The sequence below is a fragment of the Hyperolius riggenbachi genome, chromosome 5 (genome assembly GCF_040937935.1).
Source record: "Hyperolius riggenbachi isolate aHypRig1 chromosome 5, aHypRig1.pri, whole genome shotgun sequence".
Classification (NCBI taxonomy): domain Eukaryota; kingdom Metazoa; phylum Chordata; class Amphibia; order Anura; family Hyperoliidae; genus Hyperolius; species Hyperolius riggenbachi.
The window spans coordinates 304,424,737-304,443,710 of NC_090650.1; the positions used below are offsets into that span (position 1 = coordinate 304,424,737).

The 18,974-nt window shown below is 43.5% G+C and overlaps 1 protein-coding gene across 1 annotated transcript in view; it reads right to left on the reverse strand.

Moving 5' to 3' along the window:
• CEP192 (centrosomal protein 192) overlaps positions 1 to 18,974 on the reverse strand; it is a 206,933-nt gene that overhangs the window by 51,104 nt on the left and 136,855 nt on the right. The window contains 5 exon segments of the mRNA XM_068237131.1: positions 86 to 225; positions 3,411 to 3,471; positions 5,400 to 5,543; positions 10,409 to 10,534; positions 12,599 to 12,829. Of these exon segments, the coding sequence (XP_068093232.1) occupies positions 86 to 225; positions 3,411 to 3,471; positions 5,400 to 5,543; positions 10,409 to 10,534; positions 12,599 to 12,829 (702 nt within the window).

Below are 18,974 nucleotides of genomic sequence, written 5' to 3' on the forward strand. Positions count from 1 at the left end.
TCATAAGGTAAAAGTGAAGCTGCTGGATCATTTGCACTGCCAAAGCATTACAGAATATTACATTATATAAGTATGAACAATTCACCTGCAAGTCCTTAGGTGCATGTATCCTTGCACATCCAGCCCTTGCACGCAAGGGGATACTTCTCAACATGCAAGCCGGGCCCGGACTGTCAATTTCAATATCAACCCTTGCTGTAAACTCTTCTGGTGGACCAAGAGGACCTGTCAATACGAATGCATTACAGGAAATGATGTATATGATTAAAGCCCATTTCCAGGAGGCAAAAGTTGCATTGCCTTTCTCCCAGCTGTCTCCTAAACCCACCTTCAACTGTCCCCTCCCCCCTTTCCCCAACAGGACCTCAGAAAGTTATAGCAATTATTGTGTTGGGAGGTTTCGCTTCAGGTACCAGTTGGCTTCTGGAACCAGTGCCTCTTTTCTCTTCAGCAGCCTGGCCTTCCTGAGAGACACTGCGCTCATGCCATTCAGAACCTGATCTGATGCCATTAAGAACCTAAGCTCATGCCATTCACAGCCGCCTCCGGTGTGGATCAGATGTGGCATTTGACTATAACAGCTATAGACCCAACCCCAGTATATACCCGGGGATGGAGCATGTTGTCTCAGCTATGACACAGCAGGTTGGTAATATGGGAGCAAAACAGGTGTTTTTAAGGTGTAGCAAACAGTTACAGGGTGGCGCACATAGCGTTACTAAGGACAATGCCAGTCTAAGCTGAATCAGCTTTAGTTCCATGGCTGTACACTTGGATGAGGGTGTCGCTATATGTAGGACCAGTGCTTTCCAGTGCAGCTAGATTTGGGCGCAGCCGGTGCCACCATAGACTGTAATAGGAATTACATCTACAGCGCGCTCAGTGTGTAATGTTGGCGCCGTCAGAAGACGGAGCCGAAGTTGCTTTTAAAACGCAATAATTCGGCCTCCAACAATAGCTGGAGGCCGAATTATATCATTCCCCACCATCCATTGTGGCCTGGAGGGGAAATAGTAATTAACTAGTGCAGAAGCAGGATCAGCCATATACCGGCTGTATCCTGCGCCCAAGTCTACCGGCACGATTTCAAATGTATGCCTATATGGTATTTACAGTTATCGTAATGTTAGATAGTACAGACCTATGCAGTCCAAGGCAATATAATTTGAACATGCTGCCAACCCCCATGGCTAGAAAATGGGCCTGAATACATTTGTAAGGTTACCAGATGTAATACATGAGGTATATGCATGGTTTGATTGAATTTTATTTTTTTCATTTGATGCTAGGTACACACAATAAAATTTTCTGACATTTACTTTCAGATCGATAATTTCAAACAGGTCCTATCTGAATTACGATCGATTCTATTCTATCACTTCTATGGAAAATAGATCGCAAATCAGATCGGACCTGTTGGGAATAATCAATCTGACAGTAAATCTGTCAGAGAAGTGTATTACGGTACTTGTACCTAGCATTACACAAGGCATAGCACAGAGTTACTTCCACACTGCTTGTTCTGTGACTAAAACCCTTTTTTTACTGATATAGGGCTCTAATCCACCAGCCGCAAACTGCTTGAACAAGTGGATCGCCGATGTTTTGCCGATCACTAGCGCACCGTGATTTACATGTAAATCGCAATTCACTTTTCCACTTACGCATTTCGATTTTTCCCTGAGCGCAATCGTGCTGTAGGATTATTGCCATGATGGCGTTTCGCTCCCGACTGTGAACGCCACAATCAGGTCAAGTGAAAAAAGAAGCTTTTGCAAATGCATTTGCAATTGCACTCGCAAGTGGAAAAGAAGCCATATTCTCTCACCTACCACCCAGCTGTCTGAAGACATCCTCCTTTTATGCAGTTTATTGCATTCCAAGGGATTAGGGTTTAAAGTGAACCTAAAGCCTACCAAAAAAAATGAGATTAACTCACCTGGGGCTTCCCTCAGCCCCCTGCAGCCGATCGGTGCCCTCGCAGCTCCGGTCCGATGCTTCTAGACCCGCCGGCGACGACTTCCGGCTTGGCCGTCACCGGCCGACAGGCATGGGAACGCGAGTGATTGTTCGCGTTCCCAGCCTGTATATCGCCCCCTATGCTGCTATTGCGGCCAGGAGGTCACAATAGCAGCATAGGGGGCGATATACAGGCTGGGAACGCAAACAATCACTCGCGTTCCCATGCCTGTCGGCCGGTGACTGCCAAACCTGAAGTGTTGGCCGGCGGGTCCTGGAGCGTCAGAGCGGGGCTGCGAGGGCACCGATCGGCTGCAGGGGGCTGAGGGAAGCCCCAGGTGAGTTAATGTCATTTTTTTTGGTAGGCTTTAGGTTCACTTTAAGCCTCATACATCATATGCTAAACTAAACTTGGCAGGGAAAGCCATTCAGGGAAATCTTGGTTGAGAATATAGCTTGTGTACAGCATCTTGACACGTCTCATCTTCAAACCACAATGAACCCTCCTTACCCGCCCTCCGGAAGATGCACCATCATCCATTATCCACCCTCCATAGCAACAGCGTGCATTGCTTGGCTGTAGCCTAGTAACAGGTCTGTACAGCAGTCTGCCACAAACTGTCATCCTAAGGTTTGAGTCCCTAGCCCTATGGGAAGAACTCACTGTGCTCGAGTGTTTACATAATACTAATATTTTTATGGAATTAGACTGCATTATGGCTTTAACCATATATTTAGACTACCAAAATGTAAAAAAAACCAAAAAAAAACAACACACAAATGCATACAATCAGTGCCATGTTTTCCACCACTGTAATAACGATACCTGCCAAACCACATTCAATCAAAATAAGAATAAACGAGAAAAAAAAAATTCAAGCCTTCACTGAAAAAGTAAGAATTAAAACTGAAAAAAGTAGGAATTGACTTAACCTCAGCAAAATCACAAACCTGACTGCTAGCTCGTTCTTTTGACCACTGAAAAAAGTAAACGGTAATATGTTAGGCTGTTCAAAGAAGAAGTTTTAAGGAGGATACCATTTACTGGCTGACATTACCAGATTCTATGAGAAAGGCTCCGTTCACATCTGAGCGGGAATCGCGCGACTCCAGCTCACCGCAAACTGTTTTTAATACCGCTTAGCACATGGTTTGCTATGGCAGTGTTCTCACTGTCGCTATCGCGGGCTTTTAGCAATAATCACAAACACATTACATGCAACGTTTTGGCGGCGATTCCTAAATGATCGCAATTAGCATGTATAGAACAGCTAATCACAATCGCTCCCAAAACGCTACAGTGTCCAGTCATTTTTTGCGTTAATTGCGGAAAAATCACTCCTGCAAAACGCTAGCGATAATCGCTAACGTTTTGCGATTTTAGATGTGAACAGGGCCTTAGGTTGTTGATAATAACCTAGAACCCTGTTTGCAGACAATGTATGACATACCTGCTGAATTGTATGCTTGTGGTGCATGAAACACAACCCAGATCACAAAATACTCTGGATCCTAGAATAAAACAAGCAGGGTTAAGGGTCATTCAGTTAGTATAAGGCATACATACAATCATCAGCAAGGTGTGGGGGTGGCATGGAAAGATTCAAAGGATCATCCCCATTTTGTTGTTTGAATAAAACATAAATTCAGCATATAATTTATTGTCAAAATACAGGACAAAGTAGCCAGTACAAACATTTTCCTCTTATGAATGTTAGACATGAAAGTGCACCTGTTACATGCTTAAAGCACTAGTTTATTGACCCAGATGTTCCATTGTTAGCAAAGCTCATGGCATTACTTCCACAGCGTTCACTCTGAACACACCATCATCACTGTCAAATATGGTGGTGGCAGCATCATGCTCTAGGGCTGCTTCTCTTCAGCAGGGACAGGGAAGCTGGTCAAAGTTGATGGGAAGATGGATGGAGCCAAATACAGGGCAATCATGGAAGAAAACCTCTTGGAGTCTGCAAAAGACTTGAGACTGGGGCGGAGGTTCACCTTCCAGCAGGACAACGACCCTTAACATAAAGCATGGGCAACACTGGAATGGTTTAAAACAAAATCTATCCATGTGTTAGAATGGCCCAGTCAAAGTCCAGATCTAAATCCAATCGAGAATCTGTGGCAAGATCTGAAAAGTGCTGTTCACAAACACTGTCCATCTAATCTGACTGAGCTGGAGCGGTTTTGCAAAGAAGAATGGGCAAGGATTTCAGTCTCTAGATGTGCAAAGCTGGTAGAGACATTCCCTAAAAGACTGGCAGCTGTAATTGCAGCAAAAGGTGGTTCTACAAAACATTGTCTCGGGCTGAATAATTACGCACACCCCACTTGGCAGTTATTCATTTTTTTTAAAATGTTTGGAATCCTGTATGATTTACGTTCCACTTCTCACGTGTACACCACTTTGTATTGCATAAACAACTAAGAGAAAAGTACCCAATTTTGATCAGCACCAAACCACTCAGAATATTGTTCAAAAGCACAAATCTTTATTGAAATTGGAGACAGACAATATTAAAACCAATATTAAAATTCACCAAAGGTGAAACAACGGCGGTGTAGTTATATCAAAAAATATGTAGTTAATACAAAATAGGTTGTCCTCACAATAATTGCCCCTAAATTTATATTATTTTATACAGACAATAAGTATAGAACTTCCAAGAATATATTATATTTAAATTTCTATACTTATTGTCTGTATAAAATAATATAAATTTTGATATAACTACACCGCCGTTGTTTCACCTTTGGTGAATTTTAATATTGGTTTTAATATTGTCTGTCTCCAATTTCAATAAAGATTTGTACTTTTTGAACAATATTCTGAGTGGTTTGGTGCTGATCAAAATTGGGTACTTTTCTCTTAGTTGTTTATGCATATTCTAATTACCCAAGTAGCACATCCCACCCATAATATTATTATAATTAGTCACATATGTTGATGGTGCTTGTCCATTGTTTTGTGTAAGTAATTCGCACCACTTTGTATTGGTCTTTCACGTGGAATTCCAATACAATTGATTCAGGTTTGTGGCAATAATATGACAAAATGTGGAAAACTTCAAGGGGGCCGAATACTTTTGCAAACCACTGTAGCTCTGGTTTCTGGTGGCATGGTTGTAATTCTTTCTAGCTGTGGTGTAAGTAGCACTTCCTTCAGACCATGCAACCACCCAATCTGTCCATCTGAGCACATAGAGGTCAAGGCTACTATTGAGTTATCTAGTTGCCTCAGAAAGACGGGAATTTACATATATTCAAATATCCTGTTATAAGCTTCAAACCTGTCAACTGTTCAAATCTGCAAAGTCACAAGCAAAACATGAATATTTTAGATTCCATCTGAATCCCATTACAAATCATTGTCTATCTGAAATAAAGTTTTAGGGAAAACAACCAAACATGAAGCAGATAACCTAGTTTCATACCTGGCCATCATAGGATGCATGCATAACATGGCTGATAACGGAGGGGGAGGACAGCTTGGGAATAGGATCTGCATGTACAGCAAATTCTTTGACTAGATTTGTAGGATCTTTGGAAAAAGTGAAGCAGCGCCAAGCTGTAGCATTCTGTGAAAAGAAAAGAGAAGGATTATCATCAATTTAATCACTTAAGTTGAGCTTAAGTTGAGCTTAAGTTGAGCTGTGGCTGTGAAGCAGGTAACATCTCTCTGCTCGCTCTCCCTTCTGGAGATCAGCATCATCTGCAGCACAAGAACCATCATCTGCAGCCCAGACCAAGTACGATGGCGGCGCGCACAGACGCAGCGGCTTCATGCTACCCACATTGGTGCTTTCTTCTATTAATTTTCTTCCTACTGACCTTCACCGCCTCACAAGCAAAGGCCAGCATCCACTACAAACGCCAGGAGCTTCTACAGATCGGATCAAGCAGCACAGGAGATTACTTTAACACGGAATCAATACCGCAGGAGATTCTTAGATCACCGGGTCTTTCGTTAACCACAGCTATCCTCGGAAATAGACGGGGCAGAAAGCGAAGCAAGAGGAAACAAAAGAGGTAAGCGATCAGGACTGCTAACTAGACTGAGCGCTACTCCACATAAAACCCCTCTTCCTAGCGCACTGCTTGCAAATGTGAGATCCTCCCAAATAAAATGGATGAGCTCCGACTGGATATCTCCACGTATAAAACTAAGAGAGACTGTTGCCTTTTGATTTTTTCGGAGACATGGCTGGACCCCTCCATACCAGACGCTGCAGTTGAGCTTGCAGGTCACACGCTTCACCGTGCTGATCGAACGCATGATTCTGGCAAGAAAACAGGTGGAGGACTATGTGTTTATATCAATAATGCTTGGTGCACTAACAACTATAATCAACAAGTCTTGTTCACCTGATGTGGAATATTTAATGCTGAGCTGTCGACCGTTTTACCTACCCAGGGAACATACAGTTATTATAATTATGGCAGTATACATTCCACCTCATGCCAATACTAAGTCAGCAAATGAACAACTGTTTGATATCATTAGTAAGCAACAGAATTTACACCCTGATGCAATTTTCATCATTGCTGGAGATTTTAACCAAGCAAATCTTAAGAAGGTATTTCCCAGATTTTATCAGCATGTGGACTGTAAAACCAGAGGAGAAAACACCTTGGATCATGTCTATACAAACATAAAAAGTGCCTATAAGATCACCCAACGCCCCCCACTGGGACAGTCTGACCATCTATCTTTGTTTCTTATTCCCGCATACAAAGCCATTATCAACACTGCTAAACCAATTAGCAAGTCTGTTAAAGTCTGGCCTGAGACTGCCATCTCTCAGCTCCAAGATTGCTTTGAAAATACGGATTGGGATATTTTCTTTCATGAAACAGACCTGGAGACGAGTACTTCCTCTGTATTGTCATATGTTAATTTCTGTGTGGACACCATCACTGTCAACAAAAGAATTCCGGTTTACCCAAATCATAAACCATGGATAACAAAAGAACTCAAGGGACTTCTAAAGAATAGAAACAAAGCTTTTAAAATACAGGACAAAGACGCATATTCTTCAGCCAGAGCAAGTCTGAAAAAAGGCATACGAAATGCAAAACTTAAATACAAACAAAGGATTGAGGAAAACTTTGAAAATGACTCAAACCCAAGGAGGATGTGGCAAAGCATTCAACTATTCACAGATTACAAAAAGAAGAATAGCACTCAATATACACTGGACAATAACATCCCCAGCCTAGCAGAGGAACTTAACAACTTCTTTGCTAGATTTGAAAAAGGCAACAATCGGCCTCCAGTCAACTTTGGGCCCACTACAGACTCACAGCCATTAATCCTTCACATACATGAAGTGCAGCAAGCACTCACAAATATCAACACCAGGAAAGCTGCAGATCCTGATGGTGTGCAAGTACGTGTGCTCCAGGCCTGTGCTGGTCAACTAGCGAAAGTTTTTACACAAATATTCAACCTCTCTCTGTCCTTGGGTGTAGTTCCATCATGCCTTAAATCTACAACCATTGTGCCAGTCCCAAAAAATCCTAGGATAACCTGTCTTAATGATTATCGACCAATTGCTCTAACCCCTGTCATCGCCAAGTGCTTTGAACGACTGGTAGCCACACACATCAAGGCCTCCATCCCAGCAAATCTAGATCAACACCAGTTTGCTTACCGAACAAATAGATCGACTGAGGATGCCATCTGTGTAGCTCTCCATGCTGCCCTCTCACACCTGGAAAAGCCCAACTCCTATGTTAGGATGCTCTTTGTTGACTACAGCTCAGCATTTAACACCATTGTACCTAGCCAGCTGACCAACAAACTCCATGCACTAGGTCTTGCTCCCTCCATATGTACTTGGTTATTGGACTTCCTTACTAATCGCCCTCAAACTGTCAGACTAGGAAAACAGACATCCTCCACCCTTACCCTGAGCACTGGCGTGCCACAGGGCTGTGTATTAAGCCCTCTCCTCTATGCACTTTTCACCCATGACTGCCAGCCTATCCATACCTCAAACGTAATTGTTAAGTTTGCAGATGATACGACTGTCATTGGGCTTATATCAGACAATGAGGAAGCTGCATACAGAGAAGAAGTTAGGAACCTGACTGCATGGTGCGACATTAACAACCTGTTATTAAATACAAAGAAGACCAAAAAATTATTCTGGACTTTAGGACCACCAAAAAGACTACTCACCTACCGCTAATGATCAATGCAGAGGCTGTGGAGAGAGTTTCCAGCTTCAAATTTTTGGGAGTCACCATCGCAGAGAACCTGTCCTGGGCTGACAATGCTTTAGCTCTAACTGGCAAAGCACAACAACGCCTCTACTTTCTGAGAAAACTAAGGAGCGCTAACCTCCCACAGAAGCTGCTGGTTAATTTCTACAGATGCACTATAGAAAGCATTCTGACCAATTGCATGACGGCCTGGTAGAACAGCTGCACGAAGGCTACTAGAGAAGCCCTGCAGCGAGTTGTTAAAACAGCAGAAGCCATTATTGGCACTAAACTACCATCACTGGAACTTTTGTACTATCACTATGTTCCCTATATGCACCGTGGGGTTGTCATGAAAAGTAATTTCGTTGTGTTACACAATGACAATAAAGTGAATTGAATTGAATTAAGTACCAGCGGTCTCTGCCTCCTTAAGGACCAGAGACCGCTGGTACAGAAACAGCGGAATCCCGACTGATGCCGAAATCGCCATCACGGCCGCACATCGGGAACATGGGCCACCCACTTTGCCGTCTCTATTACGCCAGAGTTTCTGTGAGCCAGTCAGAAGCCGATTTCATTGGCTCCTGACCCTGTCTTTCAATGTAAGCCAAAGGGAGTTGCTTACTTTGAAAGACAGGGCCAGGAGCCAATGTAATCGGCTTCTGACTCGCTCACAGGGCTCTGCAGACAGAGACAGGCAGAGCCGATGAGCTGTGGCGAGAGCGACGGAAATGGCGGATGCGCGCATCGGCGGCTGATTGAAATCTACGCCCTGTCAGCCTCCACCAAAACAGATTTCAATCAGCTCGTTCCTAAAGTAGTTAAACTAATACACACCAGTACATACACACCACCTCAGCACATTAACACTGAATTCATTTCATTCTAATAAAGCTGAACTATTTAAGTCCCAGCACTTTAAAAAACAAGGCATGATAAATGGGCATGTGTAAGAATCTCAGTCCACATTCAAAACATTACCACAGTTGAGTTTTAGAAGTCTATTTACTGACTGGCCCCTTTCACACTGGAGCGGTGCAGTGCATCAAATTGACGCACTGCTAACGCAATCCAATGAAAACCTATGGGGAAATCATATTACCTGCGTCGCGGTGCACCACAAGTCCTCAATCTGATGCACTTCCAAAACTATGTTACAGCGTGTACTTGTTTTGCTCTGCATCGGACCGGATGTCGTGTAAATCTATGGCGACGCGTGTAAGTGTAAACACCTGCCGCAGGTTTTATGCATCGTGCGGAAGCGTATTTTTTGCAATACACTTCCACACATGTGATGGCTTGGACGGCAGGAAATGAGCACCACTTCCGGCTTGGCCAGATGCCACACAGGGAATACCGCTTGGTAATGCAGTATTCCCTGGAGGCCTATTTTTTGGCGGTGTGGTACGGTTGCCCTTTAAACTTCCCTGCTTTGTTTCATAGTTTAAAATACAGAGTATAGTTTGTAAACTAAAATATTAGAGAACAATGCAATGGAAAAAAAACACAAAAACTATATAACTGAAAATAAAAATATGAGACACTTCTTTGCTACTAATGTTCTATATATTACCAGTACAACACATACAATTCATCATAAGTTTTTTTCCCGCTTCAGTGTCACCTTCATGAATACATGTTTACCTCATATTACACATCAGCTCAGGTACACTTTAAAGAGACATTGAAGCTTCTTAAAATTCCACTTTTTATTCAATATTTAATGTCAGCACTGTCAGCTCTGCTAAAACCGCTGCATCCCCGCGGCAGCTTTTTGCAAACCCCCTAAATGCCGGGCAAAAATCCATGACTTTCTTGGTTGTGAATTTTGCTGCCCGGGGAGGCAAAGCTTTGCGCTGCAGCTCTGCCTCCATTCACGTCAATCCCCGCGGATCTCCACCTCTCCCCCGCCCAGTGAAGGAAGACAGAGGGGCGGGGAGAGGTGGCGATCAGCAGGAATTGACACGCATGGAGGCAGAGCTACAGCTCAAAGCTCTGCCTCTATGAGGAAGCTCTCCCCGCAATTTCCCACAGGGATTTGGGGGGTTTGCAAACAGCTTTCTGCTGTAAGGATGCAGTGTTTTAGTAGAGCTGAAAGTGCTGAAGTTAAATATTGAATAAAAAGTGGGATTTTAGGAGAATTTAGAGTCTCTTTAAACTTAACTATTCGGTATCAACATTTCTCCAAGTGATATAAAAAGCCATTTTACCTACTTGAGGTTTCAATACTTACAGCACTGATAATAAGTCTGATGGGCACCGTTGCACGAGTTCTATTGATCAACTTTAAAGGAAGCGTTTTCCAGGTGCCTGATGACAAATCACCGAAGTCTAAGCCTTCTCTCTTTCCTGCTATCTGCTTATTTAAGGAATACAAAGAGTGGCATGTTGTAAAACTATTAAGGGTATCTTGCTTGAACAAGTAAAACAATCAGGTTCCTTTAAACATAACTAACGTTTTATAATTTTTGTTTTTAAATATTTACTACTCAAGATTATAAATAAGGCAATGCAAAAACAATATAAATAAAATAAAATGCTGTTTAGTGTACATCCAACTCCCCAGAAATGGTGCTAACCCTTTAAACACAACCACCTTTGTGTCTAATGCGTTTTGTAAGCAGTTTCATGAGTGTTTTCTGGGGAATTTGGTAGCGATTTTAAAAAAGTGTAAGCGTTATGCCAGCGATTGTGTAGCGATTAGTTTTTAATTCTGATTGGTCCTTTCAATTAATTTTAATTTTTTTCAGTGTGCATTAATTTAAAAACGCTAGCAAAACCGCTCTGTGTAGGTTTTGATGAGCGATTATGCCAGCGTTTGTATACTTTACATTGCAGAAACGCTAACGCCAAAAATGCTGCATGTCTTGAGTTTATGATTTTGGTAATCACTCCAGTGGAATTTGGCCCATTCATTAACATTAGCTGAGCGTTTAAGGAAAATCGCTAGCGTTTTGAATCGCTCCCTAAATGCTCAAAAAAATAATCACTCTAGTGGGTTCCAGCCCGTACTGTGATTTCTCATAACTATATGGGGCATCAAAAAGGCACTGTTGCAAATATCAAAAACCTTTACTTATATTTCTGGCTTTGATTTAACAGATTACTCATTTGTCTCGTTAAAATCCATCTAAACATTAAAATGAACAAAAACACAGATTTGGATAGTGCCAATTAGTACAGTACAAACGTATTTATTCCACGCCATATGGTGGTACTATGAGCAGAGATGATAAAGTCTACATTTAGGCTACTTTCCCACCAAGACGTTGCGTTTTAGAGGACGTTATGGTCGCAGAACGTGCCCCTAACGCAACGTATGGTGGTGTTGAAGTTGGACGTCAGATTTAGCCGCGTTATGCAGCTCTCAAAGCAGCCGCTCCAGGTTAGTGATAGGAAGTCCGGATCTTTTTAAGGATTCGGATCATTTGAATCGGATAATTGAAAAGATCCGGATCCTTGAACCGAATCATTTGAATCCTTTTACTAGGGAAGCAGACTGGGTGAAATGACTAGCAGGACAGGACTTTCCCTGCACTGTACATTCTGCATGTTCCTGTTTCTTCCAGACAGACATCCACTGTGAACCGAATTGTTCATTGTGGTGATCCGGATGATTCGACTCACAAAAAAGATCCAGATCAAATGAACGATTCGTTCATGATCCGGACAACACTACGAGTTCCAAGACGAGTCACCACAGTGCAGTGAATATTAATTAGCCATGTGGCTGGCCGGAGGAGGGGAGACCTCCTCCTCCAACATTACTGAGCATGTGCAAACAGTCTAACGTGGCTTAGCCCAGTATAACGTACAGCATGCAGCACTTTGTTTAAACGTGCTGCGTTACAGTGTAACGCAACATGTGCACTGTGAACAGCACATTGATTTTACAGTGCTGTGAGTTAGGCTGCGTCACTGGCTGCTGTAACGTGGGACTTTAATGTCCCACTGTGAAACCAGCCTAACAGTTGTCAACCCAGCAGCTAGGACTGCGGCACCACTTTTTTCGGTACTTCCTGCACTCCTAAGTGCTATAGGGCCCCCGGGCACGTCAGACCGTGATCGACCAAGAAATCCTTTGCAATCGACTGGTAGATCACGATGGATGCAATTGGTACCCCCAATCTAGTCAGTGCATGACTTTTTTTTAAAGCCTAGCTCTTCTGTGCATTGCGGCTTTTCATAGGGATAAGGAAAAAAACTTTTTTGCTTGTTTCATGTTGCTAATCTGAATGTATGTGTTTTATAAATGAAGTGGTAAACTAAAAACGTGCAACAGAATTTAAAATGTATATTGTGCAAAATACTGGCACTTTTTAACACAGAAAGCTGATGAAATCAGAAAAATATTACACAAATTGTAAAGCTACGGCTAATTTTCTACCTTTCCAATATTACATGTAATATTTAAGGCAATTACCTCAATTAAAGGATATTCTGAAACAGCAGCAAGGAGGACTTTTGAAGCAATGGTCTCTGCTCTAACAATTGTCTCCGTATCTGCAGATACAGGCCAAGATGACACACTCAAAACACACTGGAAAAGCCCAGGTCGCTGAGGAAGAAGTAGAATTTTTATGTCTTCAGCTGCTCTGGGACCAATTATTGTTTTGTTCTTAAAAATGAGACATTGGTGGGCTCCAACATCAATCTAACAAAAAAAACAAAAAAAATTATAACCAGACTAAGACATATAGAAAAACAATTGTTCTCTTATAAACTTGTTTTTTTTTTATAGCAAGAGATAGCCAAACTTCATAACAAAGGCATTTCATACCACTATATTTTTGTCACAATATAATTATACTAACTAATACATACATAAAACATATTAATCTTATTATTGATTTATGAAGCACCAACATATTCTGTGGCGCTGTGCAAAGTAAGAAACAAACATGGGGTACAAATATTGCAGACAATGGTATACACCAATATAAGAAGTACAGAGTTGGTACAAAATACAGAATTGGTAATTACAGTGAAAATTGATATGAATGTGAAACTAATTCCACGACACAAAAATGTGAGAACCCTGTCCTTGCAATCTTACAAACTAATTTATTAAGGAAATATTCATCTATCACAGATAAGCACACTTAAAAGATACAATGCCGTGTAGAGCCATTTGCTATAATGCTAGGGAGATGGGAGTAGTACCGTGTTTCCCCTAAAGTAAGACAACCCCTGAGAATAAGTCCTTGCAGGAATTTCTAGCATGCTCAAAATATAAGACCTCCCCGAATATAAGTCCTAGCAGCAGCCCACATGACACCAGTAAGTCACACTCCATACAAAGCCTGGATACAGGAGAGCAGAAGTATAGTGCGAATTCTACAGTCCTGTGTATGTGTCAGGCAATTTGTGGTTTTGTTGGAGCCAGCCCTCCTGATCTGCCGTGGTAAGCATCAGCAGCACCTCACCTCTTCACCTTTTCCCAGGACACACAGCTTATCCTATCATAGCCCTGGGGAGCCTGACAGTTCTCTGCCTGCAAGAAATACTCATCCACATGATCAGCAGAATCAATTTCTTGTTAATGAGAGCCGATATCTGCAAACCACAAGCTCTGTGCATCCTGCATGTGTTTCAGCACAGTTTTAAAAAGGACAGGTTGCACTGTGATTTATTTATTTATTTTTTTTACTAACAAAGAGGGTACAAGACTTAACCACTTACCGACCACCCACTGCACAGGGGCGGCCGGAAAATGGATCCCGCAAGGACCAGCTCATGCCCAGAGGCGGCGGTCCTTGTAGGGGCATGGGCGGAGCGATCGCGTCTTCAGTGACGCGATCCTCCGCCGGGGACTGGCTCCACCCCCCTTGCGCTGTAACCCGCCGGCCGTTTGGAAGCGCCGGCGGTTTACCAGCACACGGATCGCCGCATACAAAGTGTATAATACAGGCTGCCTCCTGCCCTGGTGGTCCCAGTGTCCGAGGGATCACCAGGGCAGGCTGCAGCCACCCTAGTCTGCACCCAAGCACACTGATTTCCCCCCCCCCCCCCCCTGATCGCCCACAGCGTCCCTCAGACCCCCCCCTGCCCACCCCCCAGACCACTGTTTGCACCCAATCACCCCCCTAATCAACCATCAATCACTCCCTGTCAACGCTATTTTTTTTTATTCCCTAAACTGCCCCCTGCTCCCTCCTGATCACCCCCCACCCCTCAGATTCTCCCCAGACCCCCCCCCCCGTGTACTGTATGCATCTTTCCCCCTGATCACCCGTCAATCACTGCCACCCATCAATCAGCCCCTAGCCTGCCCCTTGCGGGCAATCTGATCACCCACACCAATAGATCGCCCGCAGATCCGACGTCAGATCACCTCCCAAGTGCAGTGTTTACAACTGTTCTCTACCCTAAACACCCACTAATTACCCATCAATCACCCCCTATCACCACCTGTCACTGTTACCCATCAGATCAGACCCTAATCTGCCCCTTGCGGGCACCCAATCACCCGCCTACACGCTCAGATTGCCCTCAGACCCCCCCTTATCAATTCGCCAGTGCAATTTTTACATCTGTTCTTCCCTGTAATAACCCACTGATCACCCATCAATCACCCCCTGTCACTGCCACCAATCAGCCCCTAACCTGCCCCTTGCGGGCAATCTGATCACCCACCCACACCAATAGATCGCCCGCAGATCCGACGTCCGATTACCTCCCAAGTGCAGTGTTTACATCTGCCCTCTACCCTAAACACCCACTAATTACCCATCAATCACCCCCTGTCACTGCTACCCATCATATTAGACCCCTATCTGCCCCTAGGGCACTCAATCACCCGCCCACAGCCTCAGACCTCAGCCCTGATCACCTCGCCAGTGCATTGCTTGCATCTATTCCCCCCTCTAATCACACCTTGAGACACCCATCAATCACCTCCTGTCACCACATGTCACCCCCTAGCACACCTACCCATCAGATCAGGCCCTAATTTGCCCCGTGTGGGCTCCTGATCACTTGGCCAAACCCTCAGATCCCCCTCAGACCCCCTTTCGATCACCTCCCCAGTGCATTGATTGCATCTATTTTCCCCTCTAACCACCCCCTGAGACACCCATCAATCACCTCCTGTCACCCCCCTAGCACTCCTATCCATCCGATCAGGCCCAATACAACCTGTCATCTAAAAGGCCACCCTGCTTATGACCGGTTCCACAAAATTCGCCCCCTCATAGACCACCTGTCATCAAAATTTGCAGATGCTTATACCCCTGAACAGTCATTTTGAGACATTTGGTTTCCAGACTACTCACGGTTTTGGGCCCGTAAAATGCCAGGGCGGTATAGGAACCCCACAAGTGACCCCATTTTAGAAAAAAGACACCCCAAGGTATTCTGTTAGGTGTATGACGAGTTCATAGAAGATTTTATTTTTTGTCAACAGTTAGCGGAAATTGATTTTTATTGGTTTTTTTCACAAAGTGTCATTTTTCACTAACTTGTGACAAAAAATAAAATCTTCTATGAACTCGCCATACACCTAACGGAATACCTTGGGGTGTCTTCTTTCTAAAATGGGGTCACTTGTGGGGTTCCTATACTGCCCTGGCATTTTAGGGGCCCTAAACCGTGAGGAGTAGTCTAGAAAACAAATGCCTCAAAATGACCTGTGAATAGGACGTTGGGCGCCTTAGCGCACCTAGGCTGCAAAAAAGTGTCTCACATGAGGTACCGCCGTACTCAGGAAAAGTAGTAAAATGTGTTTTGGGGTGTATTTTTAGACATACCCATGCTGAGTGGGAGAAATATCTCTGTAAATGGACAATTGTGTGTAAAAAAAAAAAAAATCAAACAATTGTCATTTACAGAGATATTTCTCCCACCCAGCATGGGTATGTGTAAAAATACACCCCAAAACACATTATACTACTTCTCCTGAGTACGGCGGTACCACATGTGTGGCACTTTTTTACACCCCAAGTGCACTAAGGGGCCCAAAGTCCAATGAGTACCTTTAGGATTTCACAGGTCATTTTGCGACATTTGGTTTCATGACTACTCCTCACGGTTTAGGGCCCCTAAAATGCCAGGGCAGTATAGGAACCCCACAAATGATCCCATTCTAGAAAGTAGACACCCAAAGGTATTCCGTTAGGAGTAGGGTGAGTTCATAGAAGATTTTATTTTTTGTCACAAATTAGCTGAAAACGACACTTTGTGAAAAAAAACCAATTAAAATCAATTTCCGCTAACTTGCGACAAAAAGTAAAATCTTCTATGAACTCGCCATACTCCTAACGGAATACCTTGGGGTGTCTTTCTAAAATGGGGTCATTAGTGGGGTTCCTATATTGCCCTGGCATTGTAGGGGCCCTAAACCATGAGGAGTAGTCTTGAAAAAAAAATGACCTGTGAAATCCTAAAGGTACTCATTGGACTTTGGGCCCCTTAGCACCCGTCAAAATGTCAGGACAGTAAACACCCCACAAATGACCCCATTTTGGAAAGTACACACTTCAAGGTATTCAGAGAGAGGCATGGTGAGTCCGTGGCAGATTTCATTTTTTTTTTGGGCGCAAGTTAGAAGAAATGGAAACTTTTTTTTTTTGTCACAAAGTGTCATTTTCCGCTTACTTGTGACAAAAAATATCTTCTATGAACTCACTATGCCTCTCAGTGAATACTTTGGGATGTCTTTTCCAAAATTGGGTCATTTAGGGGGTATCCTGGAATTCTAGCCCCTCATGAAACATGTCAGGTGGTCAGAAAAGTCAGATATGCTGGAAAATGGGAAAATTCACTTTTCGCACCATAGTTTGTAAACGCTATAATTTTTACCCAAACCAATAAATATAGGCTGAATGGGTTTTTTTTTTTTATCAAAAACATGTTTGTCCACATTTTTCATGCTGCATGCATACAGAAATTTTACTTTATTTGAAAAATGTCAGCACAGAAAGTTAAAATAAATCATTTTTTTGACAAAATTCATGTCTTTTTTGATGAATATAATAAAAAGTAAAAATCGCAGCAGCAATCAAATAGCACCAAAAGAAAGCTTTATTAGTGACAAGAAAAGGAGACAAAATTCATTTAGGTGGTAGGTTGTATGAGCGAGCAATAAACCGTGAAAGCTGCAGTGGTCTGAATGGAAAAAAAGTGCCTGGTCCTTAACCTGCTGAGCGGTCTGGACGAGCTCAACTCGTCCAACACCGCCAGAGGCTGCCGCTCAGGCCCTGCTGGGCCGATTTTCGTGAAATAAAAAGCAGCACACGCAGCCGGCACTTTGCCAGCCGCGTGTGCTGCCTGATCGCCGCCGCTCTGCGGCGATTCGCCGCGAGCAGCGGCGAAAGAGGGTCCCCCCAGCCGCCTGAGCCCAGCGTAGCCGGAACAAAAAGTTCCGGCCAGCGCTAAGGGCTGGATCGGAGGCGGCTGACGTCAGGACGTCGGCTGACGTCGATGACGTCACTCCGCTCGTCGCTATGGCGACGATGTAAGCAAAACAAGGAAGGCCGCTCATTGCGGCCTTCCTTGTTTATTCTGGGCGCCGGAGGCGATCGGAAGAACGCCTCCGGAGCGCCCTCTAGTGGGCTTTCATGCAGCCAACTTTCAGTTGGCTGCATGAAATAGTTTTTTTTTTATTTAAAAAAAACCCTCCCGCAGCCACCCTGGCGATTTAATCAGAACGCCAGGGTGGTTAAGGGGGGTAAAGCCCACGTTCCTCAAGTGGTTAAAGGACAACTGAAGTGAGAAGGCTATAGAGGCTGCCACATTTATTTCCTTTAAAACCATGCAAATTGCCTAGCTATCCTGCGGATTCCCTGCCTTCAATACTTCTAGTCAGATCTTGAACAAGCATATAGATCACATTTGACTGGATTTGTCACATGCTTCTTTCAGGTGTGTGATTCGGACACTTCTGATGTATGAAAGATCCAGAGAATGCCAGTCAATGTTTAAAAGGAAATATTGCAGCCTCCATATTCCCCTTCACGTCAGTTGCCCTTTTAGTCTTATACTGTGTTTCTTAGTAAAAAGAATTTACAGTGTAAGGTAATGGCAATCTGATCTGAAAAATGCTCCCATAAGTTTTGTACAGCTGGAGAAAAAACAAAAAAACAAAACAGGAGTTAACTTACATGGTAACGACATTTTAAGTAACACTCCAGGACAGATACACATTGGGAGACTTGGCTCCTCCCAGGAACAGGAAATATCTGTCAGCCTCTCTATAAATTAAACATGGACCAAGGGTCAGGCAGTATATCCTCAAGGAACAGAACCAATATACATTAACATAACCCTACTATATTACATTAAAATACATATAATATAACATGTATATCATGCAATATATGATATATATAGGGGTGGGTACCCCCACCTGTCCTCGAGTGTTACATAAAATGTCATTACCAGGTAAGCTAACTCCTGGTTTTTCCAGTAACACTCCAGGACAGGTACACATTGAGATGATAAGCAAGAAATCGATCACCAACCTTAGGGTGGGCAAACTGCCTTTAAGACAGTTCTTCCGAAGCCCTGATCGGTCTCCGTTATCCGGTCCAACCGATAGTGCTTCATGAAGGTTCCCAAACTCTTCCAGGTCGCAGCCTTGCAGATGTTCAGCGGTGAAGCAACTGCCCTGTAAGCCCATGTAGTTGCGGCTGCCCTGGTATAATGGGCCTTTAAGTTCCCTGGAGGATCCTTACCCATGATTTTGTATGCCTCCAGAATACAATCTTTGATCCATTTGGCAATTGTTTTTGTAGAGGTTTTTAATCCTTTGGACTTTCCTGCATCATTTATGAACAGTGATTCTGATTTTCTGAACTTTC